The following is an 18,925-nucleotide window of genomic DNA, read 5'->3' on the forward strand; positions in this document are numbered from 1 at the left end:
GACACACATATATTTATCTTCTGTGCAATACAACAAATACTGTACTTGCCTTATCCATAACAATCATTTGCAATTATTTTGTTTCAATCCCTGTGCAATTTTCCAGTATTTGCTTTCCATTGACAATATATTTTCTATTGTCTTTTGTAAAAAATGTACATATGGGTAGTCAACTTGCTTTTCTCTCCATGTGATACACTAAAATCCATGTGGCATATTTTACAAAAAATAGGACTTTGACTTTGCATGGGTATCTCCTCCCATTTGAAGCAAACAATCTTTTAGCATTTTTGGCAGGTACTCCATGCCTCTCACCCTCATCCTTCATGTTCTTCTTCTTCTTGTTTTATTGGTGGGTGCCCTTTGAGAGAATTATTTCTCGTCAATTGGAGATACAGCGAATGTTCTCCATACTGCCATCTGCTGTACCAGAGAGACATGTAGTAAACTTTAAATGCGTGGTTATGCCTCCTGTCAACGTGACAGCCAACCTTTTTTAAAGAAAGGTTAAAAATATGGGAGAGTTACAGGAAAATATTTAAATGCAGATGTTGGTGAGAGTTGATCAGATATAGAAAATTTCAATTGTGTACTGTAAATGGTAGCATGCGACCTGTGCAGGCCTCAAACAGGAAGATTCACTTTCACCTTGAGCCCCCCACCCTCCCCCACACACCCTTACACAGTATGCGTGTTTATTGTGTACACAAGCTGACAAAAGGCAGGAGCCGTCTGGGTGTGGTTGCTCTCAGACACCAGGCTATATCATTAGCAAAATGGTAAGCTTTATCTCACTGGCTTCTCCACAAAGCCTGGCTCTGTGATTCCAGCCTGATGGTCACCTTCACATTAGCTCCATCATACAAACACAGGAAATGAGCTTTGTAGTCATGCAAATTATGACCAATTTTGGATCAGGACAAGTATACAGTAGTAGCATGGTTCTCTATTGGAGCTTGTCTCACCGTGTTTTGGAGCTGCAGGTAGGTGGGACTCACCACCGTGACTGATAAAAAGTTAAAACAGGAAATAACTAAAATCAGCCAAAATCACCAACCAGCTTCTCTGAGCAAATTAATGGTAAACTCTCAAATGACTTGCAGCTGTTTGATCAATACATAAATACAATACAGCATCGTTTTATAATAACTGCACTTGGGAACACACTTGAAGAAATAGTGCATTTGTTGGGGATTGTTTTTTTTTTTTTTTTAATTAATCCACATTTTTAGCTCTAGTCAGTATTTTGGGCAGCAGGACAGTTTATGTAGGATTGAGCCATAAGTGGTAGAGAAGAAACATGTCACCCAGTGCAACAGTGCTGCTCATTGATGTGTTTTTAAAAACTATGGAGTTCTATGGCATAGAGGAAAAGATAGATCAGGCTTGGGATACATATGTTCATAGCACTTGTTAGTAGGATGCATTAATTGTTTGTTTGAGTCTCAATGCAAAATAGGTGAACCAAATGGACACACTCAAAGTTTTTATGTGAAGAATGCCTACACCTGACCAATCACTACATGAAGCATGCTTACAAAAACAAGTTAAAAAAACAATGTCAGACTCAACACAATTCTACGAGATCCAGCAGACTTTGAATCATACTGAGACACTGAGGCGATGATCGTACTGTCTCAGTGTGCCTTGAGGACTGGCTAGATGCTCTGAAAGTTCAGCCACAGCCCCCCTTAATTAAAATGTGTCTGTTTAAAGTCAGGACAGGACTCTTTTATGGTATGTCTACAAGCAGCATCCCCTTCATCTGCTTGGTTTGCTTGTATTACTTTCCTTAAAAAGGTGGCCAGTAAAGTTTTGTTCCCAAGGTCGATATGTTGAAGCTCAGCCTATACACTCTCTAAATATCCACACTTGATTTAAATTCTGCTATGTTTTTTCATCCATATTTGAACAAATATACTCCCTATCTGATGCAATTCATCGATTTAGATTTAAAGTTTTTTTTTTTCTGCTTTTCAACCATACCACGCCATCACCATGTCTTATTCTCCAGCTACTTGAAAAGACCAACTCTGGGTTTTTTTAATCAGAAGCATTTGAGTATTACTTAAGACGTTCTGCTTCAGTTCCCTTATGCAACAGCTTCTTTACTGAACAAAAGGGTTTGTGTATGGTTATGGTTAGGTTTAGAAGGTTAAAGTAGCTCAAGAATTATGGAAAGATGGGGCTTGATTGTGAGCAGGAGGTCAGGTGAATCCTCAGTTCATGAAGGAGCTACAGTGCATAAAGCTGGGCAACATCACTGACTTGACACCTCCTGTCCTTCAGATGATATTTAAAGGTCAAAACCCCCATGTGGGAAATCCCTGATCACACCTATACACACATGTTTACATTCAAATAAATGCACACAGCTCAGGAGATCCAGATGGCAGCAGATTACTGAACAATTTCACACATGCATGCATGAGCACACACACACTACACACTGCTCACACGGCCAGACAAGAATGTCAAGTTGATGGATGAACACACGTTTGTGTGGTCGTGCATTGGCGTGTAAGTGTGTATTGCTTTTTAAAAATTAATTTAGATGATGTATTTAAGACATTTGGTCATTTTGTGCTAGGTAACACATCATAAATTAAAAGGCTCTTAATTACAGCTCAGATAGAAAACTGGATCATTGTGTGGTCCCTATGACTGACAGCAGAAATGCCCTTGGAGCCAGCTTTAGAGAGGGGTTCGACTACAAGTATACTTGGCAATGTTGTGTAACTGGAGCTTATTATTTCTGTGGTGTGTCGGGGGTGGCTGTGAGGAGGGGTCCACTGCATACAACAACACAGGACACCCATCAAGTTTAACTGGGAACAGATTTGAGTGTGAGCCACACAGGCTAAATGAACTCCGTTTTGTTAGTGAAGGGGATAAAATGATTGTACTGTTTGTGCCATAATGAGTATTTTAGGGCGACCGGGTTCATTCAGAATTGTAGGTTGGTGCACTGTAATCTGGCACTCTGCGTGTGCCTTGTTGTGATTGTTGGCATGCAGTGACTTAACCTGAACTGTCATGCTGAATTACGTCTGCTGAAGTCTTTTGCTACACATGGATATCCATTAGACCTGTAAGAGAGCTCATATTTTAAAAGCTCTGATTTGCAGTTGCACTCTTTACTCTGTCCATCCCAAAAAGATGTTAACCAGTTGGACATATGTTGCTTTGTTTTTTAGCAAAACTGGCATCGATTCAAGTGGACACAAAATCCTACCCACAATCTGCTCTATGCTGAAGTTTGTATGACAAAGACAAATCTGGACTGAAGTTCAAAATCTGCCATCCAGCATTAAGTGGTATGGCACTGAAGTCCAAAGTTAGGTTTAATCATTGCGTTTAGTCGTGTTTTTTTAAAAATGAAACCTCCCTTGTTCATTTCTCAGATTACTCTCCTGAAATTCAGACAGCAGCTTCACAGGAAGAGTCTGACTCCCTTGTCGTCCCTCTGTAGTGTGTGACACTTACTATATACCCATGAGATGGATGTACGTCCTGGAATATTTCAGGCTGGTGTCATTGTACTTATCTGCACTCACTATTCATGACAAGTGGCTGATGCAACACGTGAAGGGGTGCTGTTGGGGGAGAGAGGATGGGGGCTGTTGAGGATTTTTCTAGAAGAAACTCCTGACGGACTCAACAAATCAGTTGGACTGCTATGAAACGGCCTGGCTCCAGGTTCACAGCGTGTCATTTGGTTTGTAGGTTTGTGATTTATTTATGTGTATGTACATGTATGTGTGCTTTCAGGTGAGGGTGTACATATACACAATGCACTTGCGGCAAAAATGAGCCCAAGATCACAATAGTTTGTTAATTCAGCCTTGATAGACAGATAGACTCCCTCTGAATTCTCATTAAAACAAATACTCACATTACATCTTAATTCTTATCAAGATGAATATTTATTGCACTTCAAGGTCACGTGTTGTTTGCTTTCACAATACCCTACAGAAACCTTTGTGTATTTATGTATGTAAGCGTGTATGTGTGCCTATGTGTGCAAACACTTGCACTAGGTAAAGCTACACCTCTGACATTTTGTACTTGACTTTTTGCAGTGGCTGATGTTTCTTTTAAAAATCAGAAATTCAGGGCTGACAGAAGACCCGAAGACAATGAATAACTTTCAACTTGCACAGGTCTGCATAGCTCAGCCAAGCTCGCCTATGAACAGCGCTCAATGTCTGCATCTATAAGCTTTCTGTCCGTCTGTTGGACGTCAGAGCTACGCACGGCTTCTCCGCTCCCTGATTGGCCGGCGGTGCTCCTCCCTCCGACTAGGTAAGTTGTAGAGAGTTTCGGGCGGAGCTGAGGAGGACCGGTTTATATTGGAGAGCCTCACAAAGGGGCGAGCTGGATTTTGAGCAGCGGGTCGGCGGTGACAGTTAGAGGGACCCTGCCGACGGCCGAGTAGAGGACCACCTCCGCGGGAAATACATCAAAATGCCTTCAAATAAAGACGACGGCGGCTGGAAGAAGTTTGTGTGGGATTCTGAGAAGGGAGAGCTGCTCGGTCGGACCGGAGGCAGTTGGTGTGAGTATGTCTGCGGACTGCCCGGGGGTCCGTGGTGAATTGGTAAGCGCGCGCTCAGGGTTGCAGGGTCGCGCGCTTGCCGCCTCGTGTTTCTTACCACCTGTTTGATTTGGCTTTACTGCATTCAGTAACAAGTACATCACTGCGCCAGTGTTATTAATATATGTGACGTGAACAAGTTTCACTTGTTTGCTATGTCGCCTAATTTGGTCTGACATCAAAACGCACAGCTCCTAAAGACCCTCTTTAGTTTTAATAAAAACCTTGCTGATGGTTAAAGTTAGATTTCACTAGTTGTAGTAGAATTCCACCTTCTTACTGTGCATTCAATGTGTGGACGGTGGAAACAGAGTCATGATCGGACCTCAGTCTTGTCCACAGCGGCTGCTCGTTGTCGGGGAAACGGCGAGTTATCATTTGGCAGTTTTAGGACAGGTAGTCAAAGGGTTAAAAATGCATCATGATCCAAGGTGAGTCAAGGTGATAGGCCCTGCTCGGAAATGGAGAGAGGACGATTGAATCGCGTCGGGTTCATCTGATCAGATGTCACTGTAATCTAACGAACAGTACAACTGATTAACTTGTTTGACCTTCCATCTCTTGTTTCTCTAACTCAGCTGCAGCAGTGCACATGTCCTTGTTCAATGTCACACAGCTCCTCAGCCCTGTCCAGACACTAACACCTGGGTTAAAATCATGTTTCGCTGACATGATGTCTGCTCAGCTCAGGCAACATGATCAGAGCTCAGGAAAAGTGAGGCAGCCCTGTTATACAACTTATTTTGTCAGCTGAATCGGATTTTGAGGCGTAGGGGTCTTGCAGTACTTGGGTCACAGAATCTGATAGGTCACATCATTTGGTGTAACACTGGCTACTGCAGGAGCACCAGCTGAGGGGGATTGATGTGTGCAGCTCTGGGGCTCACATTTGTCCTTCTGAGGTCATCTGAAAATGCTGATGCATTTGAAAAGTGTGCCATGTGCAGTGCTGTGTTAGAGGTTATGATGAAAGGCAATCCAGACTGATATAAGACCACCTTTACAAACAAGTTTGAACTACAAGATATCAAATATGTTTTTACTCATGTCTGCAGCTCTGTATGGCAGAAAACTATGAGTGGGATGTAAACTGTCCTTCAGCTGTGGCCCATCTGACGCTGAGATAAGGTGAAATGGATATCTAGGAATGCCAGGTTTACGATGCAGAGAGGGCACAAGCCTTGATCGTGTGACCTTGTGTCTAACAAGCTCAAGTGATGTGCAATGTATTAATTGGTTCATGCTGTTGTGACCTTTTGACTTTGCCTCATGCAGCAAAAAGACCGACCGGATGATCGCATAGCTGCAAGGTTAACTTCATCCGTGCTTTATTCATTGCTTCACAGTGCAGACAATAGGGTTGTAACACTTTGTTGCCTGTAATTCTGCACCATCTTCATGCTCAAACTGCCTTACAATGAGGACCCTGTATGCACAGGCTTCACAGTTGAATTCCTGTAAATCTGTAAAGACAATGACTGCCACTGTTGAATTGTAATGAATGCTGACTTTGTAGTTCCTTGCATCCTTGGTGGAGACCCCGGCTCTGTTAGCATGTTTGTGTCTGACGGACATTCTCGGGGCTGATGCAGTGATAAAAGGCTGCCTGATGCCAAAGACACGAATGTGGATGACATTTGTGTCGTGAACAGTGTTTTTTTTTGTACTCAGAATAAGAGATATCGACAGATATCAGCCTTTGATCCAGTAAAATACTGTTTCAATTAAATGTAATTTCCTGTCTTGTGCCAAGCAACTTTTCATTCGAGTGCATTTAAAAAAACAAAGCTCTACAATCAGCCAATCTTTACATCAATGTAATCATCAGCACAGAAAAGTGGATTACAAAACAATTCACTCCCTAAAAAAGTTAGTTTTCAGTAGAGCCTCATTGGTAACAGTTCTAACCTTGAGTGTGTATCAGCCTTGTTCATCTGCACACTGCAGTTTTTCCTCGGTTTGTCTCTGTGCACCTAGTCAAGGTCTGATGTTACACGAGGACTGTGGCTGAACAGCCAAGTCCTGCTACAAGTACTGGATCGGATTTCAGTCTGCTGGACCGTGGTCGTTCCTGGAGTTAACTTTATGGTCGTGCAGCTGTGGCTTTATTTTTTTGGTTGGTTCTCTTTCAGACTGCTGGAGGTTTCAGCTTTATAATTTTGCTGCATTCATATGACACTCCACCTCCACTAGCCTTTATATCATGCTGCAGAGCAACATCCCCACACCAGCAGGTTTCATGCTGTGGATGGTGGGTTTCCTCTGATGTGTAGCGTTTAGAGTGAACAAATCATGTGACCATAAATCATCCGGCAGTTTGTCTCAGTTTCCGACATGCCTTCTGGCCAACACAAGTTGACCTGTCATGCAAGGATTTTCTTTTACATACTAGCTTTAATCTGCCATACAAGCCGATGCTGACGGTGCACATGTAGCATAACATAATGTATAGTCTTCTGCAGCTGCTGAAAAGGCTGGTCACACATACTTAGAACATGTATGTGTGTTCATAGAACCACGTGTCACACCTTAGTCACACGCTGGTTATCTCCCAACCTTTTACGTGATTTCTAAAACACACCTTCTGTCTGTCTCTGAACAAATGTGCTGACATTCTTTCTTTTTTTCCTCCTCCGCAGTCAAAATCTTGGTGTTCTATGTCATTTTCTACGGATGCCTGGCTGGGATCTTTATTGGAACCATCCAAGCCTTGCTGCTCACCCTGAGCGACTACAAGCCCACCTGGCAGGACAGAGTTGCGCCCCCTGGTAAGAAGTGACACCCACTTCCTGTCTGTCGGGATGCTAGCATGCAGGTCTGCCTCTGAGTCTATCTGTAGACACTCACACACTATGTAGTAACAGTCAAAGAAGCAAATGGGGTCATGTTATGCCTACAACATGACCTTGTCACAATAATAAATTATTTAAAAAAGGCAGCTGTCCCTCCTGAATGGTCGTGTTGGATGACTTTTTGTTATTTCAGATGAGCTATGACCTCTTAATGCTTACTCACTGAACCAGAAGGCGCCTTCTGAGCGACCTTGTTGACATGACAAGATGTTTTTCACGACAGTCACGGGGTGAAGCCATGTGTAAAGCATTCTGGCGAGTGAGTATTATTATGTATGACGCCGAGTTCCAAACAAAGCCACATTTCAGATGTCTTATCTGTTTGTGGAGACAAACATACAAGTGACGCCCTTAATTTTGGCAGCCTACCTATAGATGAACCCCACCCACACAAATAGGACATATTTATTATCTTTTTATTTCAAAATCTGCCAGAATTCTGCATCTACATCATTAGTTTGTTTGTGAACATTGGACTGGAGGTTGATCCAGAACAGCTACTAAATTGAGCTTTTAGTTGGATGGTTTTCTTGTCCAAGGTCAAGAATGAGCTTTGAATCTCAGAAATGATGTGTAATTAGGTGATCTCATTGAAGCATGATTAAGATGTTAATCTAAAGACTGGATATTTGAAATGATGCACATTCATTGTCAAACGGTTAATTTTTTTTACTGACAACTGCCAGAACCCTTGAGAGGCACTTAACAGTGGACAGAAACAAAGATATGGTGTTCATATGTCACAGTGTCACTGATTTTCAAGATTTCTGACACAACATAAAAATGGTTCTCTGATGATGTTAGAAGTATTCAGCCTCAGGGATGTATTTCTTCACTCAGTGCATGTTTTCAGAGTTGGTGCATGTGCTCGTCTTGGCTGCAGGAACAGGCCTGCATATTGTTTCGGAGGAACTCGTCACATATCTACATGTTATAGTCCCAGTACAGTGCACGCACTGACAACAGTCCTCCCCTGTGTACACACCACAACCTGGTTTCCATGGAGGAGAAGGCCAGCTGGTGTTTACAAGGCCAAACTGAGCATGTGCACAATACAGTCAACTGAGCAACTGTTGAGTGGACAGGATGAAGGCTGGTCGCTGCTGTCTGACTGCTTTGAGTCTGCTTCACGGTTCCACAGTAAAGAGGTGAAACAAGAGGCATGTCAGTGAGCATTTTGTTAGTTTGTGGTCATCCAAACACACGTGTGTCACAGGGGAATCTACCGACAATGACCAGATCTCTGGTCAGCTAATTAGAGTTGATGCAGGGTTCTTGACATGCAGCTAATAGATTGAGCTAACAACATGCTTCTTAAAGGTGCAATATGTAAAAGATGAGCAGAAATTTAGTTTAAAACATTTAAAAAAGGACATTCTTAGCGGAATATGAAGAAATAAGATATCTCTGTATTATGTTGCAGATATCGCTGCTGACGTTGGCATTCTGACCAGCTAGCCCCGGCCCATCCTGTCCCGTACTAGCTCTCTTAGCTTTTTTAGTGTAATAAATGAGCAAAACAAAATCTCAAAATGTCAAGAAATGAAATATTCTTTCACCTGTTTCCCCTATGACGCAGAAGACCACACATCATCTGAGTTCAAGTTTGTCACTGTTTTGTCTGTCGTCAGACTGACCTCAGTCTGTGTTCACTGGGAGGCTGCTGAGCCTAATTCCTTTGCCCAGGTCCCCAGGTGCTCCAAGCTTTTGGTCTGGCATACTGAAGTCAGCTAATAGGGCCCCTAGCTGCACAACTAACTGAGCTAATTAGGAAACAGCAGTTAGTCGCTATAGCCAAAGATAGCTGTACAAAGAATATTGTGAGCAGCGGTTAACGGTTACTCTGGTGATATGCTGCCCCCTATTTGTTTGGAGAGACCTTCAAGAGGTCTTACAATGTTACACAATGTACCTTTTTTTAAAGAACCACTTATTTGAGGGACATGGGATCCATCAGGTTCATCTGAGTCCAGTACAGAAAAACTGCAGGTCCGGACCATATTTAGCCTATTCAGCTATTCTCAGCACAAAGACGCAGAAGGAAATAGTATCTGTATCCAGGAAGCACAGGCACGACATTGACATCGATCATCTCGTCGCAATCTGCAGAGGCTGCCGTTTCCCACACAGTGTGACTGAATGTGTCACATCCAAACTCAAATGTCTAATTTTCATGCTTTCAAAGCTTCATTCAAGATATGACAGCTTTAACTGTCTTTATGTTCTATTTAAGACTTTTTATGCACTTATTCTCTTGGAACAGGATGCAGATATTTAATACAGTATGGATGTTGATAACAAGTGGCTGATCCTCTACAGGCCTTACACACACCCCACGATCCGACAAATCTGAAGTGTTCTTCAACCTCAATGATGTGGGGACCTATCTGCCTTACACCAAGGCCTTGAAGGACTTCCTTGCCAAGTATGATGAAGAAATTCAGAGAGACCAGATGAAGTTCGAGGACTGTGGAGGTAAGTTTTACTCTTTGATCTTCTTCCTTCCATTGCATGAGTTTATACCCGCGTGCCCAACTGACAGCTTGGCATCTTTGGCAAGCTCTAGTCAAAACTTGATAGTGGACAGATTGTAGTATTGTTGCAGGGACAAGGAGGGCCTACTTTCTGGAGGAGTGTCCATGTTTAACAGACAGGACACTGTTAATGAAACCTAATCCAAGTTAACCCTTCACTCCCCACTCCAGATGAACCTGCGGAGTACAAGAATCGAGGTGACCTGGAGAGCGATATTGGCATCAGGAAGGCCTGCCGCTTCCCCAGGGCCGTGCTGGGACCCTGCTCTGGCATTGAGGACCGCGAGTTCGGTTTCAAGGAGGGCAAGCCCTGTCTGATTGTAAAGCTCAACAGGATTGTCAACTTCCGTCCAAGGGTAATTTTAAATCAAAACCTTTTTTCAAACAACCATGTGAGGAAAACGTCTCACTTTTACTTTGTGCCCAGGCCTCCTCCATTTTCACCTGGTATTTACAGTAGGCGCCATCTGTGGATACGCTACCTGAATCATGACATCTGATCGCAGAATGACGCCCGCATCGTGATCAGATCTCAATAAGCGAATTAAGTGGGCAGTGCTGGTTGATTCTTAGCCGGCATGATGTGTCTCAGGTCAGGAAAAGTGATGCAGGATACCCTCAAGGCATGGGCTATATGATGGTGACAGCTGAAGGCAGACAGATCATCAGAGCCAGTGAAGAAGCAGCTTAGCATTAGTGCTAGCTGAGCTAGCCTCTTCAGTCATGAATCCCCTATCTTGCACATTGTAGCAATGCTGCTTTAAAGGCTCGACCTATTTTTCCTCAGCAGTCTGAGATAAAGGAAAGAGGCAGAGTCGGGCGACGTTTCAACGCGTGGGTTTGAATGTTTTTTTTTTTTTTTTTCTCGGTCATTTACATCGGCTGAGATATGATCACAATGACCGAGACCTTTAGCTGTGGTCCAGTCAATCCAATCATATCACGTTGCTTGTTCGTGGAACCAGATACAGATTGCATGTTGGTGCCAGATGGAAATGGGATGTCTGCATGAACAATTAAGTAGCATCTGTGGATCTACTGAAGCATTTCGGTCCCTTCCACCTCTTAACTTCTTGTCTTGTTCAGCCTCCTACCTCTAATGAAAGTATCCCTGAAGATGCTCAACCCAAGGTGCAGCCCAACGTTATCCCTATCTACTGCACCAACAAGGTACACGTGTTTTCTTCTGTTGTTTTGTTTGTTGTATTTTTTCAGTTTACAGTGCAGTTTTCTGAAACAGATTTTTAAATATGATAAATCTGTGCCAGTTCTTTGAAACACTTGTGCTTGCTCTTCCATTTTGTCATACATCTGTCTCTTTTCCTTCCAGAAAGAGGAGGATGCTGGTAAAATTGGGGAGATTAAGTACTACGGAATTGGTGGTGGCTTCCCCTTGCAGTATTACCCCTACTATGGCAAGCTGCTGCACCCTCAGTACTTGCAACCGCTGGTGGCGCTGCAGTTCACCAACCTGACCATGAACACTGAATTGCGCATTGAGTGCAAAGTGTTCGGAGACAACATCATGTACAGCGAAAAGGACCGCTACCAGGGACGCTTTGACATTAAGATCCAGGTTAACAGTTTATGACCGCCATCAGGACTATAGCACTTTCCCTGACTGCCCCTCCCCCCAGTGCCCCCCTTGTCCTTAACTAAATATCAATCTAATGTAGGAGATGATAATTGAGGGGGTGAGGCTGTAGCGGTTAAGTCAATCACAACTAGTCTTGAATGAATAAATGAAGGAAAAAAACGTATAGGGGACCGATGTGTAATCTGTCTGCTTCCATCACTAGCTTCTACACTTCTGTCTAGCATTAAAATGTAATTTAGAGGAAAAGTAGCAATAGGCCTAATAAAACTATTTATTCTGCTGTAAATGAGACTTTTCCACAAGCCATGGGACATTGTTCATTGACGACTCTCTGACGTGTAGCGAGCTGTGTTTGTCCCCTCTGCATATCGCTGCCTTGTGTGGTTTCAGTAGATATTTTTGGAGTGTGCAGTAGTCGCAAAATCTGGTCCTTCCAAACCATGCAGTTCCTTTTTTCTGCAAGCAAGCTTTAGCAGTTGTAGATGCGTGTGTGTGTGTGTGTGTGTGTGTGTGTGTTTGTATGAACGCACACTCCCACTTACTTAATGATTGAAATAGTTTGAAATGGTACACTCTTCTGATCTGTGTAAGGAAAAGGCTGCACTCCAGGGAATTTCTTTCCTTTTTTTATTTGTCTTTTACATGTGATCATGTTAGACTCTTTTTACTTTGCCTTTTTTCTTTTTGTGCCTGTTAAATCACTTAAATGTATGAAGGGGTTTTATTATTTGGTTTCATTCCCTTTGCTTTTGATTTCGCCTTGAATGTAGTAGACTTGTGTGTCCGGCCTGTTCGACACTGGCCTGCTTTAATTGCAGCAGTGCTAACAGAAGTTTTTAAGAAGTAAGGTTTTTTTTTTTTTCTTGGATTCATCACAGCATTGTGATGTAACTCTCTGAATGTTATAGCCATTAACCATGGTGGAACGATTTTATATTTATGCAGTTGTACATTTTGTTTCTTTGCAGAATATTGTATAAATGCAATACCAAAGTGACGAGTTGAACAGAGTCTTTACCAGAAGCAGTGCAGTACTTGTTTTTAGAATCTCATCATGTTACGTGCTAAAGTCTGTGTCTCGCCTTGCAACCTTCCAGTAGTGAACTCTCAGTTTGTGTTTTGGCCATGAATGTAGTTAGGTGTAGAATGAGCAGGTAACAGGCAGTTTAATTCCACAATGACCTGATGGTCATGCATTTCAAAAAAAGTTCTTATAGAGCTCAGTGGCTTTAGATGACTCATGATGTTGGCTTTAATATTCCAAAGGATCTCATGTTGATGTAGACACTTGAATTCAACTCCAACTCAGTCAACTTTGCATTAGTTCATCCACCTTTGTCATTTATCAAAGATAGAAACAAATAAAATCATAATGGACCTTTATCTTGTGTTTTCTTTTTCTGTCATATTGTGACACATCTACATGCTGAGCCACAGCATCTGGTCATAATGTGTCCAAGCCCTTTTCCCAGCATACACTGAGTGGAACACAAGGATCATGTAAATGTATTCACTATACCGTGTTGTGCCTTCAAAAACTCCTACATTGGAACAAAAAAAGATGTCAGTACTCTCTGCAAACAATCCCACAATGCTGTGCTCCACATTTTATAAACTGGTAGAGTCATGCAAGACTGCACTTAGAGTTGTCTGTAGCTGACAAATTAGAGTACTGGAAATCTTCATACATAGTCCTGCCACGCTGAAGCCACTCATGTCAATGACCCATTGTGCTTTCATAAGATGAAAACATGTATACTTACATAAATATGCAACTTGTGCCAATCACAAATCTATAAACGGGTCGAATCACAGACCAAAGACCCAGATGGCTCCCACAGATAAAGAAGTGAAAAAGATTTTGTTCGATGGACACTTTGCAGCTATTTTCGTTTAGAGAGCATGAATTCTTGAGCACACCTGGATGTCAGGACACAGTGCTGAACAATGAGCTACCTATAATTATTATATTGTCACTGACAAACATTTTAAAAACTAGCTAATCTGAATTTACTGGTTAGCTGTTTGAACCTAAATCTTGAAGGAGGCCTACAATTGAAATGTGATGTAAATTTCACAAAAAATACCACATATTGTTAAAAATGTCAAAAAATAAAACATTATTTGTGTAGCAGTGCTCTGGATCATCTGCATTTGATGGAAAAGTGCACACATAATAACCATAAATATTTCACTATGATGAAACTAAGATGCTAGAAAATAATACAGTATAATATGGACATTGTAATACAATGTGAAACAACACTTTCAATAACTTTGAAGCTACTTAATTAGGGGGCAATAAGATACAGCTCTGTGGAACAGTTCAGTTTCAAAACGAATGAGTGGGGAAGAATTTATGGGAGTGGGGGGACTGCAAACGTCCGAGATCAAGAGCTTTAAGAGTGAAATTCTTGTCGAACTATAGTCAAACTATAGACAGTGTTTTCACAAAGCAGCCTCACATGACCCAATGACAAGAGGAGACTCATGTGGCAGCCATAATATAGATAAATAAATTTAAATATACCGTAACTTTAACTAACTTTGTCCGTTTCTCTGTAACTCCTCACCTTTTTCTTGTCTGACCTCAGAGCTGAATGAATGAACTGTTGTTGGCTCAGGAGGAGGAGTAGAGTGACCGGCCAATTTCTGTTACCATTCAGTCAATCAGCTCTAAGTGTGCAGGCAGGAGGAAGCTGCCGGATCAGTTGCAGACACATGGCTCTGTAATTACAGGAGGTAGCCAATGTATGGTAGCGAACAGAGGGATGTTGTTTCAGACACCACCAGAGAGCAGGTATTGTGTCACCAGGAGCCACAGGGGGAAACAGAGCTGGCCAACAGCCGACCAATCAACAGCTGTTTGATAAACCAGGCTCTTTCTATTACCTCCAACCAAGAACTCCTGTTCTGTCTCTTATTTTTTATTAGTTTTATTTAGCAGGAGATCAACAGTATTCATCGGCAGATAGAGTTTGGATGAGTGAAAGTGAACTTTCACACTCAGTTTGGGCCATAGCTCAAGAGACAAGTGATTAGATGAGTTTCAGGACTTGTGTGATGGGACATTTTTGATGAACTATTACAGACAAAACAGATAAATAATAGAAAACAAGAGAGAAAAAAGTTAGGTTCTCCCCTTTCCGAGAAGGTTTGACAGATCAAGTCAAAGTAATCCACAAATGGAGAAATCCAGTGAAATGAACAGTATGACTGTCACATATGCTCTAAAACTGAGGTAGATTTTCCTTCATGACATGTTTAATTTTCAAAAAGTTGAATGCAATATGAACGCAGTGAATCGTATGTGGTACAACACTAGTAAACACTGTCGACCTTTTGCCCTCTGAGAAAAGCACATTGTCCAGCGCTGTGGGACACGCTTGGTATCAAAGCATGTTTTGCTGTGGAGAACTGTGGTACCAAGAGGAAAACAAACAGTGGCGTGCACAGACTTTTTGAAGGGCAGGGGCGAAAAGGAAAAAAAGGGCACATATAGCGTGTCCTGAAGAGGGCACTTTAGCACACGCTTTGGCTCCCAGGGGGCACTTTAGCACGCGTTTTGGCGTCCAAGAGGGCACTTTAACACGCGTTTTGGCGTCCAAGAGGGCACTTTAGCGTGCGTTTTGGTGTCCAAGAGGGCACTTTAACACGCGTTTTGGCGTCCTAGAGGGCACTTTAGCATGTGTTTTGGTGTCCAAGAGGGCACTTTAACACCCGTTTTGGCGTCCAAGAGGGCACTTTAGCGTGCGTTTGGCTCCCAGGGGACACTTTAACACGCGTTTTGGCGTCCAAGAGGGCACTTTAGCGTGCGTTTTGGCGTCCAAGAGGGCACCTTAGCGTGCGTTTTGGCTCCCAGGAGGCACTTTAGCACGCGTTTTGGCGTCCAAGAGGGCACTTTAGAGCGCGTTTTGGCTCCAAGGAGGCACTTTAGCACATGTTTTGGCTCCCAAGAGGGCACTTAAGCACGCCACTGAAAACAAACATCAAGTCAAGTCAGTTCTTTTTCTATTGCACAAAATCACAAATTTATCACGAATCACAAGTCACCTTTCAGATACAGCAACAACAACAACCAAAAGTAATTACATGGAAACAAAGTAGAAGAAACCTCAGGAAGTTCATACAGACAGTAGAGTAGATGGTTATAACATCAGTAAAATTACAATATGGAGTACAAGAATAATAGAATTATGTAAATGTGTAACATATGTAAACATATATAAAAATATGTCAGAGAAGGGATACATTATGATGATTACAAAACTGTATAAATGAAACTTACTACACGGCTATTCCGTCCATATTCTGCATGAACAGGTTACTAAATCTGTATGAGGCTGGTGCTCCACATCATGCAGGCATATGTGTGCTGTCACATTAATTGGAGCAAAGAATATCTGGCTTACATATCTAAAATATTACAAAAGTCTCCAACCATTCATGACCCTGAAGAGAATGAGGAAAAGTATGTTCTTGAGGACGGCAGTTTGGGGGAGTGCTGCAAAGATGAAGACACTGCGGACAGAGAGGAATAGAGACAGACAGGGATTCTGTTCACTGGGATTCAGATAACAGTAATGGAGACGTGAGATAGCATCACACTGTCAGGACACGGTGTCTCTGCCGAACACTGAGGAACTCATTTAAAGTGAAAAACAACTTCATGCCACCACGACATTTCTGACCCCCGGGAACCTACTGGGTCAGTCTGCAGTTGTAGATAATTCATCCTCTCCTCACAGGACACTGGAACATGCGAGTGATTGATTTCAGAGTTGTTTAGGTCAATGTGCAACAAGTCATGGCACATGTGGTGCAAAGTCATGAGTCTGTCTCCTTTCATGCTGAAAAATGTATGTTGGAACAACAATATTACATTATTCTCCAGTTCATTTATCAGTTATGTGTGTCATATTTTATGAGATCAGCTAAAGGAGGGCGGTGTTCCTGTTGTATAGTGTGTTTATGTCAACAAAGTAACTAAATACATTTACTCAAGTACAGTAAATAAGTGCATTGAGTAAATTAAACTCTTAAATTAAAATACAGTTTATAATGTAATAATAATCTAGATTCAACGTGTCAATGAAATTTGCATTGCAACCCCCATGTTAGAAACAATAAGAAAGATAAGAAAGATAGTAGAATAAAAAAAAAAAAGATACTAGAATAAAATTAACTAACATGCAGCTTTCCTGATGGAAGCGGTACTGTCTGTGGCCCGGATGGCTGGGGTCCGTAGCGATGGATCTTGCCCTCTTCCTGACTCTTCATATATAGAGTCTAGGTCAGGGAGGGGGCAGCCCACGATGCCCTGTGCAGTTTTAACCACCTGTGCCAGTTGTTTCCTCTCCTGTGCCGTGCAGCTGCCATACCACACTGTCACACTAAGGCAGAGGATGCTTTCAATTGTGGCCCTGTAGAAGTTGACGAGCAGCCGAGAGGAGAGTCCAGCCCGTTTCAGTTTCCTGAGGAAGAAGAGCCTTTGTTGTGCCCAGGAACATGATGTTGTCCACACGCTCCACCACTTCTCCAAAAAAAAATCTAATAATATAGTGTCTATAATAACACTGTAAAAGGGTCCATTCTGCACAATAAGTCCTTTGACATTTGATACATTTTGCTATTGATACTTCTCTACATTTGCAATGCATTTTTAATGATGGAATATTTTTAGATTGCAGTATTGCAACTTTAAAGGATGAGGCTGGTGATATTCTATATTTCCATTAAAGCCAATAAATCTCATCTGCAGTCTCAAACAAGCATTGTGTGTGTATCCAAAGCTTGTGTTTAAAACGCATCAATGAGCCACGCTGTCGCACTGGGTGACATTACCATGACCTCATCCTGCTGCTGCAAATACTCATAAGAGGATGGGGATTAATCCGCTACTAAAAATAGTACCTATATTTACTCCTACTTGAGTGACATTTGTTAAAACAGTGGACAGCTGAGGACATTATCACCAACTCTCTAGTTCTCCTCAGCTCTTCTAAACTTTTTCAGCCTCTTTCAGCTCAATTTGATTTTACAGTTTATTACCTTCACTCTGATGGATTCCAGCAGGCAGCTGTTTTCTGTGACAAAGCTCTGATAAACCCACTGTACACTGCCTGATCATCACCATACAGCAGACAGACACAGTTGGAAACTATAGCTAGTAAGCATTGTAAAGCATTTAGCAGCTAAACAGTCAGATACCAGAGCTAAAAATGAGTGGCAGTTGGACTTCCATTCATCAGGTGGGCACAAACCTAACCTTACCCTTCAGTTATGGGGACTTGTGTACCCACAACATGAGGAATACATGGTCACACACACACGCACAGAGGCTGAAACATTTCTGTTTCTTTTTAGTGTCCCATTAGATGAGCAGATCAGCCAGCTCCATCTCCCATTCTCCTACGTCCTTCCAGAGGACTGAGATGAATCGTATCCATGTGACAAACTCAGACATCAGTCCAGCTAATCATTTCCTCTGCACAGAGCTCAGCTTCACCTGTGTGGTAAGATTTTATTCTGCACTTTCACTGATTACATGAGAAAAGGACTGTTACTGTGAGTTACTGCACGCACTCCAAATAACATCTTATTTAGTCTTTCTGGACCAGCTTGCTGTGAGGAATCTCCCACACATGACACTAAAAGGTTTTTTAAAAAGCCAGCAATAAGATGATGAATTATGGCCAAGAACATAAGAGCCAAGTTAGCAGGTTTGGGGCAACAAATCGTAAAGTATCTACAGTGTGTTCTCAGAAAAATATGGTATCTGTAAGTGAATGTTAATCAAACTTTAAACTTCAACTTCAAAGTTAATAAAAACAGGGATCTCTTTGTAAACAGGATTCCATGAAATGAGAACAAACCCTTTAGATATGATATTATCTGTTCCTGCTCCCTTTCCCTTTATTAACTCCATCTGAGTGTCTTTTTGTCTGTCCATGTCAGGCTTGTTTATGGAGAATTATCTTCTGTTCTTTATATGTGTCTCGGTGCTATCTTATACACAAGAGTGGCACCACAGCACCACTGTTTCGTCCTGGTGGACAGACAGGCACAGAGATAGGACAAGAGATGTTTTATACAGCAGGCTGGAGCTGAGGTAACAGAACAGAACAGCTTCACAGACAGGCATCCATGCACGCACGAACAGTCAGGTTTGGACTGATAAGCAGAATGTTTTTTTTTTTTCGTTTTTTTTGGCACTCTATGCCAATAGATGTCTCCAGTGGCGTGCACAGACTTTTTGAAGGGCAGGGGCGAAAAGGACTTCACTTGAGCATGCGTTTTGGCGTCCAAGAGGGCACTTTAGCACGCGTTTTGGCTCCCAAGAGGG

The 18,925-nt window shown here is 42.2% G+C and overlaps 1 protein-coding gene across 1 annotated transcript; it reads left to right on the forward strand.

Annotated features, from left to right (window-relative positions):
- The first annotated feature begins 4,353 nt into the window (after window positions 1-4,353).
- On the forward strand, window positions 4,354-12,963 carry atp1b1b (ATPase Na+/K+ transporting subunit beta 1b). Its single transcript, XM_041966180.1, has 6 exons — window positions 4,354-4,558; window positions 7,237-7,365; window positions 9,769-9,924; window positions 10,155-10,339; window positions 11,070-11,153; window positions 11,314-12,963. Exons 1-6 carry the CDS (start codon window positions 4,468-4,470, stop codon window positions 11,572-11,574), a joined length of 906 nt encoding a protein of 301 aa, XP_041822114.1. The 5' UTR covers window positions 4,354-4,467; the 3' UTR covers window positions 11,575-12,963.
- The last annotated feature ends 5,962 nt before the right edge of the window (window positions 12,964-18,925 follow it).

Source organism: Chelmon rostratus, chromosome 24 (genome assembly GCF_017976325.1).
Source record: "Chelmon rostratus isolate fCheRos1 chromosome 24, fCheRos1.pri, whole genome shotgun sequence".
NCBI classification, from domain to species: domain Eukaryota; kingdom Metazoa; phylum Chordata; class Actinopteri; order Chaetodontiformes; family Chaetodontidae; genus Chelmon; species Chelmon rostratus.

Excerpts from the sequence above, each read along its gene's own strand:
- atp1b1b (XM_041966180.1), top strand. The coding sequence starts at position 4,468 with ATGCCTTCAAATAAAGACGACGGCGGCTGGAAGAAGTTTGTGTGGGAT. Across the intron at positions 4,559-7,236 it reads TCGGACCGGAGGCAGTTGGT|TCAAAATCTTGGTGTTCTAT; the intron begins GTGAGTATGTCT and ends CCTCCTCCGCAG. Across the intron at positions 10,340-11,069 it reads TTGTCAACTTCCGTCCAAGG|CCTCCTACCTCTAATGAAAG; the intron begins GTAATTTTAAAT and ends TGTCTTGTTCAG.